At 47.6% G+C, this 25,189-nt stretch overlaps 1 protein-coding gene across 2 annotated transcripts in view; it reads right to left on the reverse strand.

Annotated features, from left to right (window-relative positions):
• CCM2 (CCM2 scaffold protein) overlaps positions 1 to 25,189 on the reverse strand; it is a 247,433-nt gene that overhangs the window by 15,694 nt on the left and 206,550 nt on the right. For both annotated transcript variants that reach the window (XM_063122256.1, XM_063122249.1), the window contains 3 exons: positions 6,500 to 6,673; positions 3,257 to 3,340; positions 2,038 to 2,221 (listed from right to left, as the gene is read on the reverse strand). In XM_063122256.1, the coding sequence (XP_062978326.1) occupies positions 2,038 to 2,221; positions 3,257 to 3,340; positions 6,500 to 6,673 (442 nt within the window). The remainder of the gene's footprint in view (positions 1 to 2,037; positions 2,222 to 3,256; positions 3,341 to 6,499; positions 6,674 to 25,189) is intronic.

Below are 25,189 nucleotides of genomic sequence, written 5' to 3' on the forward strand. Positions count from 1 at the left end.
TGAGCTACGCAAAGCCCACGAAGCCACACCCTGCCAACAGCAAACTTGATCGGCTGACTGAGTTTCACGATTCCATGAAGCACCACCCATATGGTTTCACACCTCCTTCCACAGCCATGAGGACCAGAAACTTTAAAAAAACGTAGCCTGATTCTCTACGTCGGTCCTCCACAACCTACTGCCCTCCAGTTCTGCTGGACTACAACTCCCCGGGAGTTGTAGAATCGTCGATGCTGGGAGCTGTAGAATTGGAAGGGGCCATCAGGTCCGACCCCCTGCTCAATGCAGGAATCCAGTTTAAAGCAGTCCTGCCAGATGAATGCTTCTAGCAAGACAGAGCCCAGCCCACCCCACCCCACTGCAGTTGGGTTCATGGTCTGACTGCTCTGACCATTACGGATTTTCTCCTGCGGTTCAACCGAAATCCGCCTTCCCATAACTTTAGCCCATTATATTGTGTCCTATAGCCTTGGATGATAAGAGAACAAGTTACACGTCCTTCTTCTGAGTGCCAACCATTTCAGTATTTTATTTATTTATTTATTTATTTCACGGCATGGGACCTGACAGAACTCCTCTCCTGACATCAACCTGCTTGGACACCATGTTCAATATCTGGGGCCTTCCTCCGAATGCCTCCTCCAAGGGAGACTCAGAGGGAGGTGATAAGGCAGAGGGCCTTCTCAGTGGTGGCTCCCTAACTGTCGAATGAGACCTGCTCAGGCCTGCCTGGTGACAACGTCATCTTTTTGGTGCCAGGTTAAAACTGGTGCCTACTCCTAGGCATTTAATAGGATATGAGAAGGCCTTCTTTCAGTCCCACCATCTTCACAGGCGCGCTTGGTGGGAACATGGGAGAAGAGGGCCTTCTCGGTGGCTGCTCCGGTGCTCTGGAACTCTCTTCCCGGGGAAGCTAGGCTGGCTCCCTCCTTGATGGGCTTTCGGAAGCAGGCTAAAACTTTTTTGTTCCAGCAGGCCTTTGGAGAATAATCTTGCCCTCCATCTATGTTAATGTCTTATAATTTTGTTGTGTATTTTAAACGTTTATGGTTTTGTTCCCCCCCACCCCCAATGTATGTTTTAAACTTTGTAAGGCCGCCTTGAGGCCCAGCATAGGGCAAAAGGCGGGATACAAATAATAATAATAATAATAATAATAATAATAATAATAATAATATGGAACATTTATGCCAGTTATCTAAACAGCTCTAGACTTTTATTGAAACTGTTTTCAGCTGTCTAAATTGTTTTAAGTTTTGTATATTTACATTTTTATGGTGCATTTTATGCCATATTTTATTATTTTATGCATTGTTGTAAACCGCGCAGGGAGTTTTGACTATTGGGCGGATTAGAAATAAAATAAAATAAATAAATGAGTTCCTTAAGAAAGAAAAAAGGCGGGGTATATTATTTATTTATTTAATTTCCACACTCATAATTCTCCTCCTCTCCGTTTTGTCCTCACAACAACCACCCTGTGAGGTAGGCTGGGCTGAGAGTCTGTGACTGGCCCAGAGTCACCCAGTGGGCTTCCACGGCTGAGTGGGGACTCGAACCCGGATCTCCGGACTCCCAGTCCGACACTTTACCTGCTGCACCACCCTGGCCCACAGATTTCAGGACTTGAAAAGTGCTCTCCTATTCCCCCCTCCCCACCCTCAGTCTTCTCTTCTCAAGGCTAAGCATATGCAGTTCCTTCCCTCGTAGGGCTGAGTTTCCAGCCCCGTCATCATCTTCGTTGCCCTTCTCTGAGCCCTGCGTGCTGCAACACTGCGCTGTCAGCCATGGAGGTATGGAATAAATAGAAGCCTGCCTATATATCCCACACTGATTTATTCTCCTCTGAAGCAGCACAGCCACAGAGCCAACCTGTGCCCCATTTCGTTGCCTGCCATCCAAGACAGAAGCAAGAGCCGAGGAGTGCATCGGACTCTCTGGTGGAGACCCCCCCCCTCCAGCCCACCCTCATGCAAGCTCAGCGCAAGCCATTGGCCCTGAGCGGAAGGCAGCTGCCCTCCGCTGGGCCCAGCCTACCTGTTTTCAAAACCACCAAGTGCAACAAGTCGTCGCGGATGTAGGAGACCGATGCGATGTCATGGATGGGGACCCTGAGGATGATATCTTCGCCATCTCGCCACACCAGCTTGATGTTGTAGGCCGAGAGGCTGATCACAGCGTCGTGTTCTTGGGTCAGCTGGCCTGGAAGCTGATGTGCCCTCTAGGACAAAAAAAAAAGAAGATAGGGAGTGGATAGGGCAGGGGTGGGGTCATTAACACGGCTTGGAACCACCATACCTGACGGAACGCCTCTCCCGACATGAACCTCCCCTTACACTGCGCTCAACATCTAAGGTCCTCCTCCGAGTGCCTACTCAGAGGGAAGCTCGGAGGATGGCAACAAGGGAGAGGGCCTTTTCAGTGGTGGCCCCCCAATTATGGAATGATCTCCCCGACGAGGCTTGCCTGGCGCCAACATTGTTAACTTTTCGGCACCAAGTCAAGACTTTTCTCTTCTCCCAGGCAGTTAACAACATATCCTGAGTTTTTAACTGACCCCAGAATAGTTTGTTTTAAATGGATATTGTTCTTTTTATGCTTCTGATGGTTTAAAATTTTTGTATTTGTTTTTAACCTTTGTAAACTGCCCAGAGAGCTTGGCCAAAAGCTACATTTGACTTCTCGATCATCCCAGAGTGCAGGACACGGAATAATGGGCTCAAGTGACAGGAAGCCAGATTCCGGCTGGACATCAGGAAAAACGTCCTGACTGTTAGAGCAGTATGACAATGGAATCAGTTCCCTAGGGAGGTTGTGGGCTCTCCCACACTAGAGGCCTTCAAGAGGCAGCTGGACAAGCATCTGTCAGGGATGCTTGAGGGTGGATTCCTGCATTGAGCAGGGGGTTGGACTTGATGGCCTTGTAGGCCCCTTCCAACTCTGCTATTCTATGATTCTATGACTCCACTCAGTATCTTACACCAGCTGGGTCCGGTAACAGCTGCTGGGGCTTTATGACTGCCGAGAAGCATCCTTCTTTGGACTTGCCAATTAGGTTATTCTATTGTTTTTTTAAAACATACATACGTTTTCTCAAGGCGTTAAAAAGCATCCAGCTTACCACCCTCCTCGTGGCTTTTAAGCCCCCCCCCCCTCAACCTTCGTCACGCCATTACTCGAACACCAAGCCTAGCTTACGAGGAGGCAGCCAAGTTCCAAATTCAGATCAATGACGCTCGAGGGAGACGGCACGCACCTTAGCATTGTCTATCAAATGCAGGATCTCAGTTCGGCTGGAAGGGTTCAGGTACCCTGGGACAGAGGTTAATTGACCTAAATACTGGAAGACAACAAAAGTCTGTCAGAGCAAAGGACATGAACACATACGTGCGCGCACACACACACACACACACACACACACATATACAGAAGACCTGTCGGTCTCAGCCATCTTGGAAGGGAGGGGTGGCACAATCCCAAAGGGTGCAAGGAGCATAAGGGGAATGCAATGAGCTTCCAGCAATGATCCAGGGGGGGTTGGACTGGATGGCCTTATAGGACCCTTCCAACTCTACTATCGTATGATTCTATGAATGTACCCGTCGTAAAACCCCACTAGGGCACTTCAAAGGGGTGGCCATGGTCCTGCTCTTAAAGAGGAGGCCCCCTTTAAGATGGGGCAGGATGACCCAATCTTCCAGAGAGCTTTATTGAAAGCCCTTAAGCCCAGAGGCCAAACTCAGCACTCTCGGGGTCCCAATCTAACCATGATGGGGGCTGGAGAACCTGGGGCTCTGGGATTAAAGCAGGGATGCACAAACTCGAGTCAACAGGCCAGATACGGCCTGCCTTGGGTCCCCAGATGTCTCCTCCTCCTGCCCCCCCCTTCCCCCATCACAGGGGAATCGTTTGTTATCATTATTTATTGCATTTTTACACCCCCCAACAGCCAAAGCTCCCTGGGTGTTTCACAAAAACTAAAACCATTCAAAGCATAAAACAAACAGTATAAAAAACATGATATAAAATACACATTAAAAACCGATTAAAAACATACCATACACGATTAAAACATCTTTAAAACATTAAAACAGCCTTTCTCAACCTGAGGCACTCCAGATGTGTTGGACTACAACTCCCAGAATGCCCCAGCCAGCTCTGGCTGGGGCATTCTGGGAGATGCAGTCCAACACATCTGGAGCGCCTCAGGTTGAGAAAGGCTGCATTAAAACATCTTTAAAACATTCTAAAAATTCACTGGATAAGCCTGCCGGAACAGATCAGTCTTTATTGCTTTTTTAAATTCTAGAAGACTGTCAAGTTGACGAATTCCCTCCGGCAGGCCATTCCACAGCTTGGGAGCAAAATTATTTGGATGTTTCTCTGGCTTCTGCAGTCCCCCACCCCCCGGCCCTTCTAAAAGGCTGGCATGCCGCTCCAGCAGCTTGGTTACTGATGGTAGGCGTTACACCCCACAAGTCAGTTCCCAAATGTATGTCTGCAGTTTGTAAGTCTGTGGGTTTTAGAACGTTGGCCTGATTGGGGAGAGTTAGAATGTCTTGGGAGGGGGGAGGAGGGATATATAAGGGAAGGACGGAGGGGATTGTGGGGGACTTGTTAGGTACTCTTAGAGCAGCCTTCCTCAACCTGGGGCGCTCCAGATGTGTTGGACTACAACTCCCAGAATGCCCCAGCCAGCTGGGGCATTCTGGGAGTTGTAGTCCAACACATCTGGAGCGCCCCAGGTTGAGGAAGGCTGTCTTAGAGTCTTTAGTGCTCTCTGTGTTTAGGGTACTTAAGTTCTGGGAAACTTGAGGGTCAGTGTAGAGAGTGGTGTCTTTGGAGTGTGGTGTGCACGTAGTTGATGCATATCAATCAATACTGATAATAAAGAAAGTTCAAGATTAATTGTGTGAGAAAAAGGAAAGCGCGTATGTGAATGAGTGAAAGGATTGGATGAAAGGTTTCAAAAAGGTTTTTAAATGCTTTATTTAAAACAAAGCTTGTGAACTTTTAAAAATAAATTTTGATTGTTTTGTTTTTAAACCACCACAAAAATCCCACGTGTCTGTTTGGCATTTATCATCTAAAGTTTACTCATTTAACACCCACTCTGGCAATCATTCACCTCAGCACATATAACTCACAGCGCATTATTATATATATTAAAATCCTTCTCCATTTAAATTTAAACCCCTTTCTCCACATAGTTTGGAGGAAGGCGGGTTTTATCCCTTGCCTCAGGCGTATCAAGCGGTGGTGCTTGGCTTGAGCAGGGAGTAGCCACGGCCGGGTCTGGTGTTCAGAGCCTGTGTCGTGGCATAATCCGCCACTGGAGAGCAGCCCCCGAGAACCTCAACAAAATTGATTTTGTCCCTCAGGCTGAAAGATTTTCCCACCATAACTGAATTCAAGGAGGAAAAACAGGATACGCAGACACTGCTGTTGAGATGGACCTTTGGGAATCTACCATGATTTTGTGATGGTATTTAATCCGCATTTTCCTGCTGCCTGGTTTGCTACACGGCTTGTGTACCCTTGCTCGGCTCCGTCCATTTGCTACACGGCTTGTGTACCCTTGCTCGGCTCCGTCCATTTTCCGTCCATTTTCTTCTGCTGCCCCTTACGCCTGGAACGCTCTTCCAGAACGCTCTTCCAGAACATTTGAGAACTACAAGTTCAATCGCAGCTTTTAAAGCTCAACTAAAAACTTTTCTTTTTCCTAAAGCTTTTTAAACTTGATGTTGTGCAGACTTTATACTGTTAGTTTTACCCTACCCTGTGCCTGCTTACCCTACCCTGTACCTGTTTGCATTCTCTTCCCCTCCTTATTGTTTTACTATGATTTTATTAGATTGTAAGCCTATGCGGCAGGGTTTTGCTATTTACTGTTTTACTCTGTACAGCACCATGTACATTGATGGTGCTATATAAATAAATAATAATAATAATAATAATAATAATAATAATAATAATAATAATAATTGTCGCTTGTAATAACGTTTCGAAATAATACAAATATCAGAGAGTTATCATCAGACCTGAATTTCCAAAGGTTGGCGAACGCTTTTACTAAGCTGGGCACAGCTCGAACTGGCTGTGTGTAGAAGAGCTGCCTGGTCACTGAACACCTGGGGGAAACAGCCACGCAACTCACGCACGGCAAGATCTAAAGCACGCTTCCCCAAGCTGGTGCCCTCCAGATGTGTGGGAATACAACTCCCAGCATGCCCCATCAGTCAGGGATGCTTTAAGGTGGATTCCTGCACTGAGCAGGGGGTTGGACTTGATGGCCTTAGAGGCCCCTTCCTATTCCAGGATTCTATAAACACATCTGGAGGGCATCAAGTTGGGGAAGGCTGACCTAACGGCTCTCACTCTACAACAGATGTTAAGGCGGATCATGCACTGTGTGCAGACCAGTCTTAAACCTGCTGAGATTCAACCCCAGTGGGCTCAGCCCAAATAAGGTTACGAACCAGGACAAGGAAGACGCTACCTTCACTTCCTTTTCGATGTAGTCGTTCAAGAGGACGTCCGGCTCCACACGGTCAGGCAAGGAGAGCGGCACAGTGTGCAGGGCCCGCCTCTCCGTCACTTTCTCCTGGGCCTTCTTATCCCGGCCCTTTTCGCCTTTCAGGAAGACGCGCTTGAAAGGGGACACTATTCCAGGCTGCAGGAAGAATGCGGGGGGGGGGGGGTTGGGAAGAGAGGAGAAAGGAGGTGAAGACGTCTTAGAATGACACGCTTTGCACCCTGATTTATGCGCCTGCACGGCCACTTTGCTCACAGGGAAGCGGCGGACAGCCCGATACGGATCGATTACGGTGTGTGTGTTCTTTTAAAGGAGACATTTGTGGAACAGAGCACCGTGTACCCAGTTTCAGTGAACTCGAGGGCCATTATATTAATTGCAGCTGCTTCATCCTCATTTTGAAAGGGCTCATTATTCACCGGTTCCTGTAAGTTCTCCAAAATGCATAGCTAGTTCTTCGCCAGGCGCAGAGCCCTATCAGCGAGAAGAAAATATTGACAGCAGGCTACTTGCCTTAGCCCTCAACCCCACCCAACCCCGGGGAACTAGGCTGACCCAAGACATGTTTCCTGGCTGTTCCCAGCAGGCTACGCCCCAAGGGCATGCCAGGATTTCATGCCACATCAGAGAATGGGGGATTATGGGGCACACGGATGGCATCAGAAGCAGCAGCCTGGCTTGCTTGTGTGGCCTGGGCCAGCCCCGTTCCAAAAAACAAAGAACCCACGGTAGTTCCAAGACTTTCCAGCGAAGGTACTTTCCGTTCCCAACCCCAACATCCAAGCAATTAGCCGGCATTTCTTGGGCAGCAGCTCGTGCTTTGGTCCTCCGCAGAGGACGCCCACGGATTCTGGGAACAGGTGCGCTTAGCGTTCGCCAACAGCCACCTCCACCCTCCCCCAGTGAGCATTTTATTTGTTTAAAAGTATTTTTTTATCTCATTCATAATCCAAAAAAAAAAAGCCCTCGGAGCAGCCTGCAGTATAACAACACAGTCCCGACCTACAAGCTCACAATCTAAAAGAAAGACGCACAGGAAAAGGAACGTGTTCAGAGGAGGGCAACGAGGATGACCAGGGGTCTGGAAACAAAGCCCTATGAAGAGAGACTGAAAGAACTGGGTACGTTTAGTCTGGAGAAGAGAAGATTGAGGGGAGACATGAGAGCACTCTTCAAATACTTAAAAGGTTGTCACACAGAGGAGGGCCAGGATCTCTTCTCCATCCTCCCAGAGTGCAGGACACGGAATAACGGGCTCAAGTTAAAGGAAACCAGATTCCAGCTGGACATCAGGAAAAACTTCCTGACTGTTAGAGCAGTATGACAATGGAACCAATGACCTAGGGAGGTGGTGGGCTCTCCCACACTAGAGGCCTTCAAGAGGCAGCTGGACAACCCTCTGTCAGGGATGCTTTAGGGTGGATTCCTGCATTGAGCGGGGGTTGGACTGGATGGCCTTGTAGGCCCCTTCCAACTCTGCTATTCTATGATTCTAGGAGAGGCGGAGGAAAGGGGTTTCACTACGTATTTTACTGATTTATGGATAAGAGTTCAAATAGTTTAAGAAGATCCCAACCAAGGAAGTCGAACACCAGCCAGTCCACCGCCATCGCCCCCGCTGAGCTGGGCTAGCCACAACACAACTTCTCTCTCATCACTTGTCAATTTCCTCTTGGAGGAGACTTGCTTCCGTTCCTGGGCACTTTGCCCGACATTCCCGGGAACGAAGGAGCACCAGCAAGGACTTCGCCAGCGGCAGACCCTCATTTCAAAGGGAACGAAAAGGAAGTTTGAGAAGCTGCCCTTCCTCGTTTCAGAAAAAGGTCATGGATTGGTTCAGTTTACACCTCTCCTCTTCAACTTTTTGTAGAAGTTAAAATTACAATAAAACAAATTAAACACAAAGCTTCCAAGCATCACAGATATTTTTTTTTTAAAAAAAAAGCACTCAGAGGAATTTAAAAACAAAAACAAAAAACCAACAAGCAGCCAAGAAGCATAAAAGCAATGCATAGAATAAAAAGCCTGAAAAACTCAAAGCTCTCTGCCTGGAGTTGACGTGACGTCAGGGTAGGCGCCAGGCCAGCCTTCCTGAGGAGGAGCATTCCATGGTCAGAGTGCCAACACTGAGTAGGCCCTTTACCTGGCAGCCAGGTCCTGCAGAAGGAAGTGGCTGGATATTGGCCAGAGAGTTTACTGGAGTGATCAGCCCATGCTACTCCCCTGTTCAAGCAACTGCATGGCCATCCAACGTTGGACTTCTCCAAGGGGCAAGCTCTATCAACTAACACATGCTGATCGTAAAGACACGATGCTTTTCGCCTGCCTTGGCTTGCTCTTCTCTTCTGACTCTCGAGCCCATAAACGGTCAGGTCAGGAAGCTGAAAGTGACAGCGGCACGCCGAAGTTTCGTTATTGCTCAAAGGAGGTCGATGAACGAAGAGACCATCCCACACCGAGCACGGCTCGGAAAGCACGGCCAGGAAGCCGGTTGGCCCCAGAAGTCACGCAGGGGACTACAGCAAAAAGCCATCTGGGGAAAGTCTGAATTCAGGCCAAGGCGATGCATGGCTGCAGCCCCACCCAAATCCCTCTCTTTGGAGAAATGCAAAAGGGGGCAGCCCCGTCCACTTTTGATGGAACCCCTACCCATGTGGGCTGACGGGAGATTGATCGACACGGTTTGATGCCCAACGCGGGTGTCTGTGGAGCCGATTTAAGAGGGGCGGTGCTACAACCGCACTGCCAGGGCACAGGCCCAGCATGCATACTTGGCCGACCGTGGCTGCGGTACTACCAAATAAGGCCCTGTCCTACATGCTGGGTGGAGCTGGTGGGAGTTGTAGTCCTACACAGCTGGAAGGCATCAGGTTGGGGAAGACGGCCCAAAATCTGGGCCAGTCAAATCTACCAAAGACACAGCAATTGCCAAGAAGGGAAACTGCACTCAAACGCGCGGAAGAGGAAGCATCCGTACCTCGGATTACATTTCTGACCACGTCGCAAACGGGCTCCCAACACTTTAGAACTTTAGCAAGTTGGGCGCTGGGGAGGAGAGACCATTGTGATGTGAAGGGAGAGGCGGGTTGCTGGACTCTGGAGACGCAGCCGTTTCAGGTGGAAAACAGTTTGAAGGGGGAGAACAGAGGAGCTTGTTAAGAGACAAACCAGCGCAAAGTGGGGAGAGGCGTTTTAAGGACGAAGAAAACCTTGCAGAATGGGGGATGTGGTGGGAAACCTGCACCAAGGCCAGGAAAGCATCAACGACAGGGGAGCGGGGTGCGAGGCCAGGGGGGCGCGAGGCCAGGGGGGCGCTCCCCATCGAGGGGCTGGTTGAGGGCTGGAATGGGACCCGAGGCCTGAGTCTCTGCACTCCTGGCCGCAGAACCACCTCAAATTCCTACCTCATTCTCCATGAAGCCTCCAGCTAGTGGTGGGGGCATGAAGGCTGGTTCCAGCTTCAGAGGGACCCTCTCTGCCCGCCCCACCGTGCGCCAGGTAGCCAGCGGCTGACACTTTCAAAGGGCGAGGCGCAACTGTCAGCTTTTGCTCTTAGGCAAGAACGTGAACAGGACGCAGACAGACCGCAGCTTCCTTCTGTTCAACATGCTTGTAACCAAGAAAACAGTGAGAGACACACAACTGCGGATGAAAAAACAGAAAGTCCCAAGAGAGCCTCACCTTCCGTGGGGCCCGCTCAAAACAACCCAGGCGTCCTCCTGATGGCGCCTGCGCGACCCAGCTCAGTCTGCTGCCAACATTTCTACCAAACAGGCTCAATGAGAGAGAGAAAAAGGAGTTCTTTCCAAGCGTTGCACTCTGTGGCGCTACGAATTTAACCCTGGTGATAAGGGGGTCAGGAAGTACACTTTAATGCAGTTTCAGAAGTAACAGAAGTTGTTTGAGGACAGCCTTGCCCAGGAATTGTGCAATTCATACAACTCCCCTGTTAAAACAGCTCCACTGGCTTCCAGTCTGTTTCCGGGAACAATTCAAAGTGCTGGTTTCGATCTATAAAGCCCTATGTGGCTTGGGTCCAGGTTATTTGAACGAACGTCTTCTCCCTTATGAGCCTGCACGTGCTTTGAGATCTTCTGGGGAAGCGCTTCTTTCAGTCCCACCATCTTCACAGGTGCACTTAGTGGGAACACGGGAGAGGGCCTTCTCGGTGGCTGCTCCGGTGCTCTGAACACAGTGCTCTGGAGCAGCGGGTTCAGAGGAGGGCAACCAGGATGATCAGGGGTCTGGAAACAAAGCCCTATGAAGAGAGACTGAAAGAACTGGGCAGGTTTAGCTCGGAGAAGAGAAGATTGAGGGGAGACAGGAGAGCACTCTTGAAGGACTTGACAGGTTGTCACACAGAGGAGGGCCAGGATCTCTTCTCGATCCTCCCAGAGTGCAGGACACGGAATAACGGGCTCAAGTGAAAAGAAGCCAGATTCCGGCTGGACATCAGGAAAAACTTCCTGACTGTTAGAGCAGTACAACAATGGAATCAGTTGCCTGGTGAAGTTGTGGGCTCTCCCACACTAGAGGCCTTCAAGAGGCAGCTGGACAACCACCTGTCAGGGTTGCTTTAGGGTGGATTCCTGCATTGAGCAGGGGGTTGGACTCGATGGCCTTGTAGGCCCCTTCCAACTCTGCTATTCTATGATTCTATAACCTCCCTTCCTGGGGAAGCTAGACTGGCTCCCTCCTTGATGGGCTTTCGGAAGCAGGCAAAAAGTTCTTTGTTCTGGCAAGCCTTTAGCGAATAATCTGGGCCTCCGTCTATGCTAAGGACTTTTAAAATCGTCATGTGTTTTAAATGTTTAATGTTTTAATATTGTAATATATTAAAAAAAAACTTTTGTATATTTCTTTTCTTAGGTTTTAAAATGCATATGTTTTAAATTTTGTGAGGCCCAGTATTGGGCAAAAGGTGGGATACCAATAAATATAATAAAATAACGATACTCTTTGGAGGGCCGGCATTCCAAGAGAAGGCTTGCATTTCATTCTCTCCCTTCCCCCCCCCCCCCGTTCTATCTTGTAAACCAGCCTTCCTCAACCTGGGGTGCTCCAGATGTGTTGGACTGCACCTCCCTGGAGCGCCCCAGGTTGAGGAAAGCTGTTGTAAACCCTGAGAAGTCTTGTTAATGGATTTAAACGTTTGGGCTGCAATGCAGGCCCAAGTTAGACACATTGAGGTCGCTTTGATTTAAACTGGTCGGGAGAGTCAAGCAGCCAAGGAGATTTGAAATTGAACCAATGTAGAAAGGAGAAGGGCAGGACAGGACGGAAAAAAACACCCAAAGGTGTAACTGCAGAGGGTGGCTGGCTTTTAAAAAGGACTTTTAAAACCGTCATTTTAAAAGTTTAAAAGTTTTAATATTGGAATGTATTCAATATATTTTGACCTTTGTATATTTCTATTTATAGGTTTTAAACGTATAAGTTTTAAGTTTTGCAATGTCGCCTTGAGGCCCAGCATTGGACAAAAGGCCGGATAGAAATAAATATAAAAACAACAAAATTCTCCCATGAATTGCTACTGTTGAGCGCACACGCACACAGCATGCTGATCCCCAAATTTGTGTAAAAATACCAGCAGACCAAAACACCCATTGCATAATCTGTAGGGGGTTAAAGAAGGAGCAGGCAGTATGAGCCCGGGGGCTGCATTCCTGGCTTTTTCCATGGGCCCCATCGCCAGATTTGCTGTGGCAGCAGCAGCAAAAAAATGCAGTGAGGCTGGTATAAAACAAGGCGCACAGAGAGCTGGGAACTCTTTAAAGCAGCCTTCCTCAACCTGGAGCGCTCCAGATGTGTTGGACTGCATCTCCCAGAATGCCCCAGCCAGCTGGCTGGGGCATTCTGGGAGTTGTAGTCCAACACATCTGGAGCGCCCCAGGTTGAGGAAGGCTGCTTTAAAGGGAAAACCACTGCTTTTTCACCACTGCTGGTGCACCGCCGAAATGTGTCAGCAACGTAACACAAAAGAGAAACTAGAAAAACTTGTCACAGACCCCCCTGTTGTGCAAAGAGGAAGGCTTGGGATTGTGAGGAGAGAGAAAGCACGCATGCAGGATCGTGTACAGAAGGAACGACACCCTGTGAACCTGGCTTATGACGAAGATGTTAAGTGGCGCTCATGCATAAAGGTGCCATGTGCAAGAGCCACCCACCTCAGCGGGCGAGCGGTTATTAGTCACCGGTAGCAAACACAGAAAAAGGCCTCGCCGGGGTCCTTAAAATCTAACCCATGTATTCTGGGAGAAGCTCTCATGGACTCCACAGAAACCTCCATCGCAAACAGAAAAGGGCAACGCAAATGACCTCGGGGCTGGAGCATCTCCCCTATGAGGGAAGGTTACATCAACTGGGATTGTTTAGCTTGGAAAAAGGATGCTAAAAGGAGACCTGATAGAGGTGGACAAAATGACGCATGGTGTAGAGAATGTGGACAGGGAGACATTTGTCTCCAGCTCTCAAAATACTAGAACCCCATGGGGTCATCCCATGAAGCTGATGGGTGGGAGATCCAGGACAAATAAGAGGAAGGACTCCTTCGCACAGAGCGTAGTTCAATTATGGAACTCACTACCACAAGATGTAGTGATGGCCACCAATCTGGATGGCTTCAAAAGGGGGTTGGATAAATCCCCGGAGGCGAAGGCTATCAAAGGCTACTAGCCCTGATGGTTGTGTGCTATCTCCAGTATTCGAGGCAGTAGGCCTGTGTGTACCAGAACATGGGTGGGAGGGTGCTGTTGCACCATGTCCTCCTTGTTCATCCCTGGCCGATGGCTGCCTGGCCCCTGTGTGAACAGAGTGCTGGACTAGATGGAACCTTTGGTCTGATCCAGCATCAGGGCCCTTCTTATGTTCTTAAACAGTTCGTCTTTAAAGTGCTACTTGGTTGCATGGGTTAGCATTATGCACAATCACCTCAATAATCCTCACAACTTTATCCCAGGAGTTTCCCAAATTGAAGAGGGGAAGGGAGAAGGATGCTGCTCCTGGCAAAGGAGAAATTATTATTATTATTATTATTATTATTTATTTATATAGCACCATCAATGTACATGGTGCTGAAGTGGGGACTCTCTGAATAACAGCTGAGTCTCTTCTCCCCTATTCTAGCTCTCGTGGCCTGGCAATAAAGTTTTACTAGCCTTCATGTCCCCCACCCACCCACTTTTATGCCACTAAACAAAACAGATTCTTGTAAAGTTTTTCTGCCAAGTGGCCCTACCTACTTGCAATCCGGCAATCTGGCAACAGGCTCTTCAAAAGCTGCCTTGACACAAAGTCTGGTCACCTCTAACCACAGAACCCCTTTATACCCATACACATAAATAAATAAATCTCTTTTCACAGCCTAGCTCCTTCCTATCTTTCCTCTCTCATCTCACACTATTGCCCCGCTCGTGCTCTTCGCTCCTCTGATGTCATGTTTCTCACCTGCCCAAGGGTCTCTCCTTCCCTTGCTCAGCTTTGTCCATTTTCTTCCGCTGCCCCTTACGCCTGGAACGCTCTTCCAGAACATTTGAGAACTACAATTTCAATCGCAGTTTTTAAAGCTCAGCTAAAAACTTTTCTTTTTCAAAAGCTTTTAAAACTTGATTTTGATCTGACTTTTATACTGTTAGTTTTACTCTACTCTGTGCCTGTTTGGTGCATTCTCTTCCCCTTATTGTTTTATTATGATTCTATTAGAATGCAAGCCTATGCGGCAGGGTCTTGCTATTTTATTGTTTTACTCTGTACAGCACCATGTACACTGATAGTGCTAAATTATTATTATTATTATTATTATTATTATTATTAATAATAATAATAATAATAATAATAATAATAATAAAGTCTGACCACTTATTCATCTATCTATTTAATAACATTCATAGACCACAATATAATAAACAGTTCTCAGAGTGGCTTAACATAAAAAGAAAAACAAATTTAAAGGTGGATTAACAAACCGTATAACATGATGCAGCAAAAAAAAAAAATGCTAAAGAAAGAAATATCTCACAAGCAGAGAATAAGAACAGCAAAGTATAGAATAGGTTATTATAGTTTTTAATGAAGTGATCTTTTCCAGGTAACAAAATGACAAATTAAGAGCCAGGCAAGTCTCTCTACAGCAGACATAAAAAAGTAACACCACTGAAAAGGGTCCCTAAGCCACCCATCACACTGCACCTGGAGGGGGCACTCAAGACAAGTTTCTCTGAAGAAGAACGTAAAGTTCAAGTAGGTACATAGAATCATAGAATAGCAGAGTTGGAAGGGGCCTACAAGGCCATCAAGTCCAACCCCCTGCTCAATGCAGGAATCCACCCTAAAGCATCCCTGACAGAGGGTTGTCCAGCTGCCTCTTGAAGGCCTCTAGTGTGGGAGAGCCCACAACCTCACCAGGCAACTGATTCCATTGTCGTACTGCTCTAACAACCAGGAAGTTTTTCCTGATGTCCAGCTGGAATCTGGCTTCCTTTAACTTGAGCCGGTTATTCCGTGTCCTGCACTCTGGGAGGATTGAGAAGAGATCTTGGCCCTTCTCTGTGTGACAACCTTTTAAGTATTTGAAGAGTGCCATCATCAATCTTCTCTTCTCCAGGCTAAACATGCCCAGTTCTTTCAGTCTCTCCTCATAGGGCTTTGTTTCCAGACCCCTGATCATCCTGGTTGCCCTCCTCGGAACACGCTCCAGCTTGTTTGCATCCTTCTTGAATTGTGGAGCCCAGAATTGGACGCAATACTCTAGATGAGGCCTAACCATGTGGAGTCTCAATCCTTCAATTACTCTGGTTGTAAACCATTAGGGATCGTAATGGTCAAAACTCACACTTAGAATTGGGCCCAGGAACGGATTACGAGTCAGTGAAGATGCCAAAATTCCGGCCTAGTACCGTATTTCTTCGATTGAAAGGCGCCATCGATTGTAGGACGCACACTAATTTCAGTACCACCAACAGAAACAACAACAACCATAAGACACACCCACGATTCTAAGACGCACCCCATTTTTAGAGATGTTTATATGGGGGGGAAGTGTGTCTTAGAATCGAAGAAATAGGGTACGTTTGCACAGTACAGTCCCAGTTAGCAATCTGGCAGCCTTATTCTGGACTAACTGAAGTTTCCACACCGTTTTCAAAGGCAGCCCCCATATCGCATCACGTTGCAGTCACCCCAGCTATCTCCAACCTGGTACTCTCCAGATGCTTGGGACTTGAAATTTATTTATTTATTTATTACATTTCTATACCGCCCAATAGCCGGAGCTCTCTGGGCGGTTCACAAAAATTAAAACCATTCAAAGTATAAAACAACAGTATAAAACCATAATATAAAATACAGTATAAAAGCTCAACCAGATAAAAACAGCAGCAATGCAAATCCCATCAGCCCCAGCCAGCACAGCCAAGAATGCTGGCTGTTGTATCTCAAAACATCTGGAGGGCACCAGGTCGGGGCAGAATGCAGTAGCCCATTGGCCATGCAGCTCAGCAGGGTCTCCCTATGGGATGAGGAAAGTGCAGCACTCCAGATGTTGTTGGACCAAAGCTCTCATCGTTCCTCGCCACCGGGTATGTTGGCAAGGGTGATGGACATTGCAGTCCAAAAGCCGCTGGAGGGCCACATGTCCCTCCCACCCGGTCTACTCCAACTGGCAGCAGCCTTTCCATTCACCTGCTTTTGTTGTTGTTTATTCGTTCAGTCGCTTCCGACTCTTCATGACTTCATGGACCAGCCCACGCCAGTCCACTTTATGTCGGCTGTCGCCACCCCCAGCTCCCCCAAGGTCAAGTCCGTCACCTCCAGAATATCATCCATCCCTCTTGCCCTTGGTCGGCCCCTCTTCCTTTTGCCTTCCACGTTCCCTAGCATCAGCCTCTTCACCAGGGTCTCCTGTCTTCTCATTATGTGGCCAAAGTACTTCAGTTTTGCCTTTAATACCATTCCCTCAAGTGAGCAGTCTGGCTTTATTTCCTGGAGTATGGACTGGTATGATCTCCTTGCAGTCCAAGGCGCTCTCAGAATTTTCCTCCAACACCACAGTTCAAAAGCATCTATCTTCCTTCGCTCAGCCTTCCTTATGGTCCAGCTCTCGCAGCCATAGGTTACTACGGGGAATACCATTGCTTTAACTATGCGGACCTTTGTGGTCAGTGTGGTATCTCTGCTACCTGATCCTTTTAACTGGAGGTCGAACCCAGGACTTTCCATCAGCAGAGCAGCGTGTTCTGGCACAGAGCTATGGCGCCTCCCCAGTGCAATCCTCACCATCCTGCTGATGCAATTTCCACATTTCCCTTCAAGAGCTGGAATTAAACTGGAATTCGCGGCCCTCAAAAACACGACATTGAGTATTGAGCAGGGGGTTGGACTTGATGGCCTTGTAGGCCCCTTCCAACTCTGCTATTCTATGATTCTATGACAAAAGCAAAATACAAGCCCAAGCTTTTTCTAATCATAGAATCATAGAATAGCAGAGTTGGAAGGGGCCTACAAGGCCATCGAGTCCAACCCCTGCTCAATGCAGGAATCCACCCTAAAGCATCCCTGACAGATGGTTGTCCAGCTGCTTCTTGAAGGCCTCTAGTGTGGGAGAGCCCACCACCTCCCTCGGTAACTGATTCCATTGTTGTACTGCTCTAACAGTCAGGAAGTTTTTCCTGATATCCAGCTCTAGCTTGTCTGCGTCCTTCTTGAATTGTGGAGCCCAGAATTGGACGCAATACTCTAGATGAGGCCTAACCAGGGCCGAATAGAGAGGAACCAGGACCTCACGTGATTTGGAAGGCTTTAAATGTGCCGGGAGGAAGAAAAAGGAGAAAGTCTTAACACCCGGAAAAGGCAGGGGGAGGGTGTTGAGAGCCCCATTCCCAGATCAACCGCAGCAATCCAGGTCCTCGGCACATGCTGAAAAGCAACACAACCAAGGGGCAACACCCACGAAACTCCAAAACGCACACCCACCCTTCCACGCCGTCCCTGCAGTCCAGGCAGGCCCGAGGCAAGATGGCTTTATTCAAAATCCCATCAGGAGTTTTCTCCACCCTTCAACATGTTTATTTTGGAGAGGAGGAACTGAGCTTGAGAAACCGGGCTTTTGAGAAAAGCTTTGAGGAGCTCCTTGTTCAGATGGGCGGTTTGGCTTCCCGGTTCTGACATCACCCAATTACACAGTGCAAGCTCAGTGCCTTCTAGCAACTCCTCTCCAGTGAACAGCACAGTTCTCACTGTGAGATGCCCATCCATCTGTCCACTCTGCCTTTTTATTTATTTCTATCTATCCCACTTTCTACTAGCACAACCAGAGTGGCACACAGTGTCAGTAACAATAAAACTAGTATATTAATAACGCAGTAAATCAAAGCTACAAATGGGATAATAAAAAGAGAAGAGGCGCTAAAAGCAGCATAAAACAATCCCAACTTGTTCATCCGGCAACCCAACCTTTGCTTTAATGGCGTTGCGGGAGATCCACCATTAGGGTGGGTGGACAAAGGTCAGCACCTTGCTTCTGGATCGTTTAGGAAATCCAGGCCTTGTGGGGGAACGTGTCCCTGGCAGAAGCCCACGTGCCTTCGCTAAAGACTGCCAATTCCTTCAAACGCTCCTAATCCGTGTGAAAGGATTTGTCTTTACACCTGCATGTGGCCACTTCAAACTGAGTCGGGTGTCCCCTTCTGGCCCGTTTTCCCTCGGCGCCAGCTCTGGTTGAGTCAGCAGACGCTATGTGAATTCGCAAGACTCAGGACTTCTGCGGTGGCAAGGCAAAGACTGTTCACAACCCACACACACACAAATGGGAGTAGGAAAAGAGGGTAGGGGATTCTTTTTAACTGGCTTTTATAGTACACAAAAATTGCACTCCTAATTCAGCAGTTAGGGCAGAGCTAAGGCCACTGGAGGCCAAGGGTCTCAAATCCAGATCCATTGGCTACTAGGAGGAGGGCCTTCTCTGCTGTGGCACCCCGGTTGTGGAATGAGCTCCTCAGAGAGGTCCGCCTGGCGCCTACACTGTACTCCTTTCGTCGCCAGCTGAAGACCTTTTTATTCACTCAGTATTTTAACACTTAATTTTAACTTAAATTTAAATCTTACTGTTGTAACTCTGTATTTTAATCTTATATCAATTTTGCTGCATGCTTTTATCCTGGTTGTGCTTTTTATACTGTATTTTGTATTTGTGCTTTTAACCTGTTGGTTGTTTTATGATGGTTTTAATTTTTGTGAACCGCCCAGAGAGCTTTTATTTATTATTTATTTATTTATTTATTTATTAATTACATTTTTATACCACCCAATAGCCAAAGCCAAGAGCTTTGGCTATTGGGCGGTATAGAAATGTAATAAATAAATAAATAAATTCCCAAGGACCCCCACACACTACGCTCCTTGGCAAGGGTCTCTCCCCTGTGCCTGCTTGGTGCATTCTCTTCCCCTCCTTATTGTTTTATTATGATTCAATTAGAATGCAAGCCTATGCGGCAGGGTTTTGCTACTTTATTGTTTTACTCTGTACAGCACCATGTACACTGATGGTGCTATATAAATAAATTAATTAATAAATAATAATAAAACACACCCAGCCTTTCCCAATGGAAAAGCTGGTCAGAAAGCAGCTGGTTGTGTGTCATTGCTTGGCAGCCCTCCCCCAAACACCCACAGGGGCATCCAGCACGCCCCCGACAGCCGTCCCCCAAATGAAGCTCTACCTCTCCATCAGTTACGGTTCCTAATGCCATGTCATCCAACTGTGATTTTACCCAGCATGCCTCACTGATAGTTACTTGCAAGGCCAAAGAGACCTGCTGTGCATGTTCGCACTGGCAATAGTTTCTGGGGGAGGAGAGAAGTAGGAAATGAAGGGCATTTCTTTGTAGTCACACATTGGCTGACAAGTGCAGCCCCATTCTCAAAGCGGCCTTCGCTCGCGTCGTGGGTCCCAGCCCTGGCTCACGCGGGGTGCTTCCCCTTACCCAGTCCCCAAAGATGCCAGTTCGTGTTTCCAAGGACCACGTGGCTTTCAATAGACAGATTTTTATCCATTCAGCTTTCAGCACCCACTGGAAGATGGAGGATTCAGACAGCACTCAAGGAAGAGCCAGTGTGGTGTAGTGGCTAGAGTGTTGGCCTGAGAGTCGGGAGATCCGGGTTCTAGCCCCCATTCGTCCATGGAAACCCATTGGGTGACTTTGGGCCAGTCACAAACTCTCAGTCCAACCTACCTCACAGGGTTGTTGTTGTGAGGATAACATGGAGAGGAGGAGGATTATGTACTCTGCCTTGGGTTCCTTGGAGGAAAAAAGGCAGGATATAAATGCAATAAATAAATAAACAAAACACGTGCAGAACAAGCTCTGATGAAAATGTATCCGCTTTCCTGACAGCGCTTATGCAGAATTATACAGATAGCCAAGGACAGAGGAATTTAGCTGCTCAGAGGCGACGGGCACGCAGTTTCGGTAAGAGCAAGAGTTCTCAAACTTCCTAGCTTTTCGAGCAGCTGTTTTAATCAACATTCTTGTGATGCATACCCTTGTACACCGCTCAAAAATTTTGAATGGGGAGCGGTATATAAATATTGTAAATAAACAAAATAAAAGGCAATACCAAGCACTGGGTCGACGCCATTTCAACTTGAGGAGGCCTCTAGCACAGCCAGGGTCCCTGTGCACATTCCAGGCATCTGTTCTGAGGGACCTGGGTGGGGGAGAAGCGGGGCCTTTGCACCAGACCTGCTAAAACAATCCTATTTATTTTTCCTCTTCCCTCCCCATCCCCTTTTCCTTGTGTGTTGTGTCTTTTTAGACGGTAAGCCTGTGGGCAGGGGCTGTCTTGTTTTACTGGTTACGCCACTCCAGGAGCCTTTTTGGCTGGGGAGTGGGACAGAAATACTTTACATAAAACACATACATTTCAAAGATATTAATCTCAAGTTCAGATTGCTCCAAAGTCACACTTTCAAGCGTACATCAGTTTTGCCAACTTCAGCACCAGCGTTCAAGGAAAAAGGAAAGGAATTTTCCCTGAATGCTATTTTTAGATCCGCCTCGCTTGTTCCCTTCACTGAAAAAAAAAATCCCCACAAGCCTCTAAGATTCCCCCCCCCCCCCCAGATTTGTTAGGCCTTCCAAAAGGAAACTAAAGTGATATATTAAAGCAGAAGAAGGTTAAAGGTAAAGAACCTCACAATCTGCCACAGAATATGCTGGCTAAAACACATTGGAGAAGTAATGGAGATTTTTGTTAATTGCACAAGGAAAGGAGGAATGTGAGCTCTTTTATTAAGGGCTAACAGAGCCTTTGCACACAGACACAGTAGTGCAAAGCCTACGCTTATGCTGATAGGCTCAGGGGTGGGCTCCTGGCAGAGGAAACATTAATTTCCTTCCTACGAAAGGCTAGTAACACAGTTCCATCTTTGAATGTCTAATCAAATAATTGTAGTCTGCATTAGAATAATAGAATAGGGGCCTATAAGGTCATCAAGTCCAACCCCCTGCTCAATGCAGGAATCCACCCTAAAGCATCCCTGACAGATGGCTGTCCAGCTGCCTCTTGAAGGCCTCTAGTGTGGGAGAGCCCACCACCTCCCTAGGTAACTGATTCCATTGTCGTACTGCTCTAACAGTCAGGAAGTTTTTCCTGATGTCCAGCCGGAATCTGGCTTCCTTTAACTTGAGCCCATTATTCCGTGTCCTGCACTCTGGGAGGATCGAGAAGAGATCCTGGCCCTCCTCTGCGTGACAACCTTTTAAGTCTTTGAAGAGGGCTCTCATGTCTCCCCTCCATCTTCTCTTCTCCAGGCTAAACATGCCCAGTTCTTTCAGTCTCTCCCTAGGGCTTTGTTTCCAGACCTCTGATCATCCTGATTGCCCTCCTCTGAACACGCTCCAGCTTGTCTGCGTCCTTCTTGAATTGTGGAGCCCAGAACTGGACGCAATACTCTAGATGAGGCCTAACCAGGGCCGAATACAGAGGAACCAGTACCTCACGTGATTTGGAACCTATACTTCTATTAATGCGGCCCAAAATAGCATTGGCCTTTCTTGCTGCCATATCGCACTGTTGGCTCATATTCAGCTTGCGATCTACAACAATTCCAAGATCCTTCTCGTTTGTAGTATTGCTGAGCCAAGTGTCCCCCATCTTGTAACTGTGCATTTGGTTTCTATTCCCTAAATGTAGAACTTGGCATTTATCCCTATTAAATTTCATTCTGTTGTTTTCAGCCCAGCACTCTAGCCTATCAAGATCACTTTGAAGTTTGTTTCTGTCTTCCAGGGTATTAGCTATCCCACCCAATTTTGTGTCATCTGCAAATTTGATCAGCGTTTCCTGCACCTCCTCGTCCAAATCATTAATAAAAATGTTGAAGAGCACTGGGCCCAGGACTGATCCCTGTGTTTTCACCTGTAACGTATTCGGTAAAATGTTTGGAATTTACGCTCAATGCTAACATACCTTTGATTACGCACTGTTTGCGACCCTACAGACATTTCTAAAAGGCGGGGAAATTTCCACAAGTTGCAGAACACACTGGTACTAGGAAAGGAAAGGCAGGTGGTGCAGAAAGACATGGTTTCCCCCCCCACACACACTTCAGCCTTCTGTTCTCCCACTTAGCTGCTCCAGCTTGTCACAGATGCAGGCGCCAGAGATTTGTGGCAAGAAACTGCTCGTAACAGCCTTTCCCAACCTGTTGCCCGGTAGATGTGTCAGTCTGCAATACCCAGCCAGCATAGCCATTGGTTGGGAATGATGGGAGTTGCAGTCCAACGCATCTGGAGAGCAACAGGTTGGAGAAAGCTGGTTTATAATATATTTCTGATGGGAAGTAACGCAGAAGTGCCTGGAATTTTTGAAAACAGGTCTGCAGGCACATGGTACGGAGGTGCCATCTTACATCAATGCGCGTCTATGCGCTGGTCATAAAAACGCAGCTCCAGCGGTACTCACATTTCGCATTAACCGGGACTTCAAACGCCAGCGTAAGTACCAATTCTAGAATATAGACACACATTTGCTAGGTGAGTCTTCCAAAACAACTCCAATTGTTCAGAAGGGTCACAAGAAATGTGTGTGTGTGTGCTCACACTGTGAGGTCCCTCCTGTTTTGGACATGAGCACCTGGTGGGAGACTGACCTCTTTTCCATCCTTGGGCCTTTGGGCCTCATTCCTCTCTTGACTACTACAAAATGGATTAAAATCCTTAAGCAGAAGGCAGACCTGATGCCTTCAGGGGACTGCTAAATTGATTTTAAGACCCATACAGCACTATTCAGAAGATATTCTCCATCAAGCTTAGCTATTGAGCAGGGGGTTGGACTCGATGGCCTTGCAGGCCCCTTCCAACTCTGCTATTCTATGATTTTATAAGCCCACCACTCGAGGATTTCTCTACAGCTTCAGGTGCCACTTGAAGTGGGAACACTCAGCTGGGCTTTTGAGCCATTCCAGAATGCACTGACTCCCGGGGAATACAAGGCCTGGAACAACAAAGACAATCTGGTACAAATCAGTCCCTATACTTCAGGCTTGCGTGTCATTTTTTCCACTTACAGCACATGCCTGTGCGTATTTATGCAAAGGTGAATCCCACAGAGATCAATGGAGCTTGCTCTCCCCATTAAGCAGGCCCGGGATTGCAATGTTAGGCTTTGTAAAAACTGCTTTCAAGGGAGATACGCTGACCAATTGGGCAACCCAACCAAGTCTCCTAAATCCTTCCTATATTTCACTGCCAAAGCTAACTGCAAGAAGTTGTCCAGTTCCATCCATCTGGTGAATGCCAACAGCCAGAAAGCCGGGGACACAGCAAGGGAGCGAAAGCACGTGGTCACCGCTCTCCAGCCATTCTCAGAGTCCGAGCGGCGCGCTAGGACAACTCTTTCCCAATAACCTCCCAGAGGGAGAGGGAGGCCCACCAGAAAAAGCACGACCTACAACAGAAATGCAGGACCCAGTTTCGGGCATCTCTGCAGACCCACCTTTCAATTCATTTATTTCCTTTTTATACTGCCCAAATAGCCGAAGCTCTCTGGGCGGTTCAAGCAAATTAAAAACCATTCAAAAGATAAAACAAACAGTATAAAAACATGATATAAAATGCAATCTAAAGCACAAACCACCAAGGGGAGATCAACCTGGAACACAGGAAGCTGCCTTAAACTGAGCCAGGCCATTGCTCCATCAAGCCCAGTAGCTTCCATACCATACTTCCTTATTGCGATCCATAGATCCATGAAAAAAACAAGAATCAAACATGAAATCATATAGTTAGAGCTATTATCAACTTTCGTCTAATACACAGAGCGCTCTAATCCTGGCCACCACTGTAAGAAATTTAGCAACAGCCAAAGTTACTCTTGAGGACTTATCTTCCAACAGAAACTTAACATAAAATTTGTCTGAACTTCTGGACAGTTTACTCAACAATGGGGTGATCATAAGATGGCGGGCCTGATTATAAAAGCTACGGGACAGAAGGATATGCTCCATCGTCTCCACTTCCACGTTCCTACAGGGGCACCGTTGTTCCTGATAAGGGACACCAGCATATCTGCCCTGAAGTAATTCAATAGAATAAACATTGCATCTGGCCTTGGAGAAAACAATACAATATTTTGCCACCGACAGGTTCTTTAGGTAGTCAGCCAGCTGAAGAGGCCCAACGTAATGAACGTGCAACGCACCGGGAGAGCAAGAAACGTGAGAGCGAGTGCGTAAGTCGCAGTAGTTTCAACACTTGCTGGCAGCAAATGTCCAGGGCTTCAGACAGGCGTTCTTTCTCTAGCCCTACCTGGCGAAGTCACGGATCAAACCTGGCTGGGCAACATAATGTCTGAACAGGCTTATAGCCGGTAAAGTCACATCAGGTGGTGCTCTTCTGTTCGCTTCAGTTACAATTACTTGTGCCGTTCATACGCCTCTCATTAGCCTTGTTCTCACCCGTTTGACCCGGGGGTTCAATGTTCTCCCACACCCCTCGGCACAGGAGCTTGAGAGGTGCTACAATCACATTAGCCAAGTAACTTTGCCAGCTGGAGAGGCCTTCAAGAGGCAGCTGGACAACCATCTGTCAGGGATGCTTAAGGGTGGATTCCTGCATTCAGCAGGGGATTGGACTTGATGGCCTTGTAGGCCCCTTCCTACTCTGCTATTCTATGATTTTTAAAATTAAATGAGGCCGTTGCACCCACGTCCTGCCAGGGGGCAGAGCAAAAGATGTGTTGACCCAACAGTGGTCGCATCCCATTATTATAGCTGGTCTGGATAAAGCAGTTAGTTAAGGGTATATTTTTAACCCCATGCAGAAGAGAGGGGGGGAGGCACAGAGAGAGAGAGAAAGAGACTCAAAGCAAAAAACAGAGGAAGCTGCCAGAAGACGCCACAAATGGCCAGCCGAAACCACTTAAAACCTGGAATGGCAATGCATTATCCAATCCAGCTGCTATCCAGACAAGGCTAAACAGCTTCACACACTTTTTGAGGTGGGGGTGGGGAGAATAGGAGAGAAGAGACAGTTACGCAGTTCCAGGAACCAGGCACTGCGGCTGACAGATTTTCTCCCAAACTGCCTTCAACCAAACTTTGCTTGTTCCTGGGTCGGTGGGTTTTTCTTTGGCAGGGGGAATCATGTTGCGAACAGA

This window comes from Elgaria multicarinata, chromosome 1 (assembly GCF_023053635.1).
Source record: "Elgaria multicarinata webbii isolate HBS135686 ecotype San Diego chromosome 1, rElgMul1.1.pri, whole genome shotgun sequence".
NCBI lineage: Eukaryota > Metazoa > Chordata > Lepidosauria > Squamata > Anguidae > Elgaria > Elgaria multicarinata.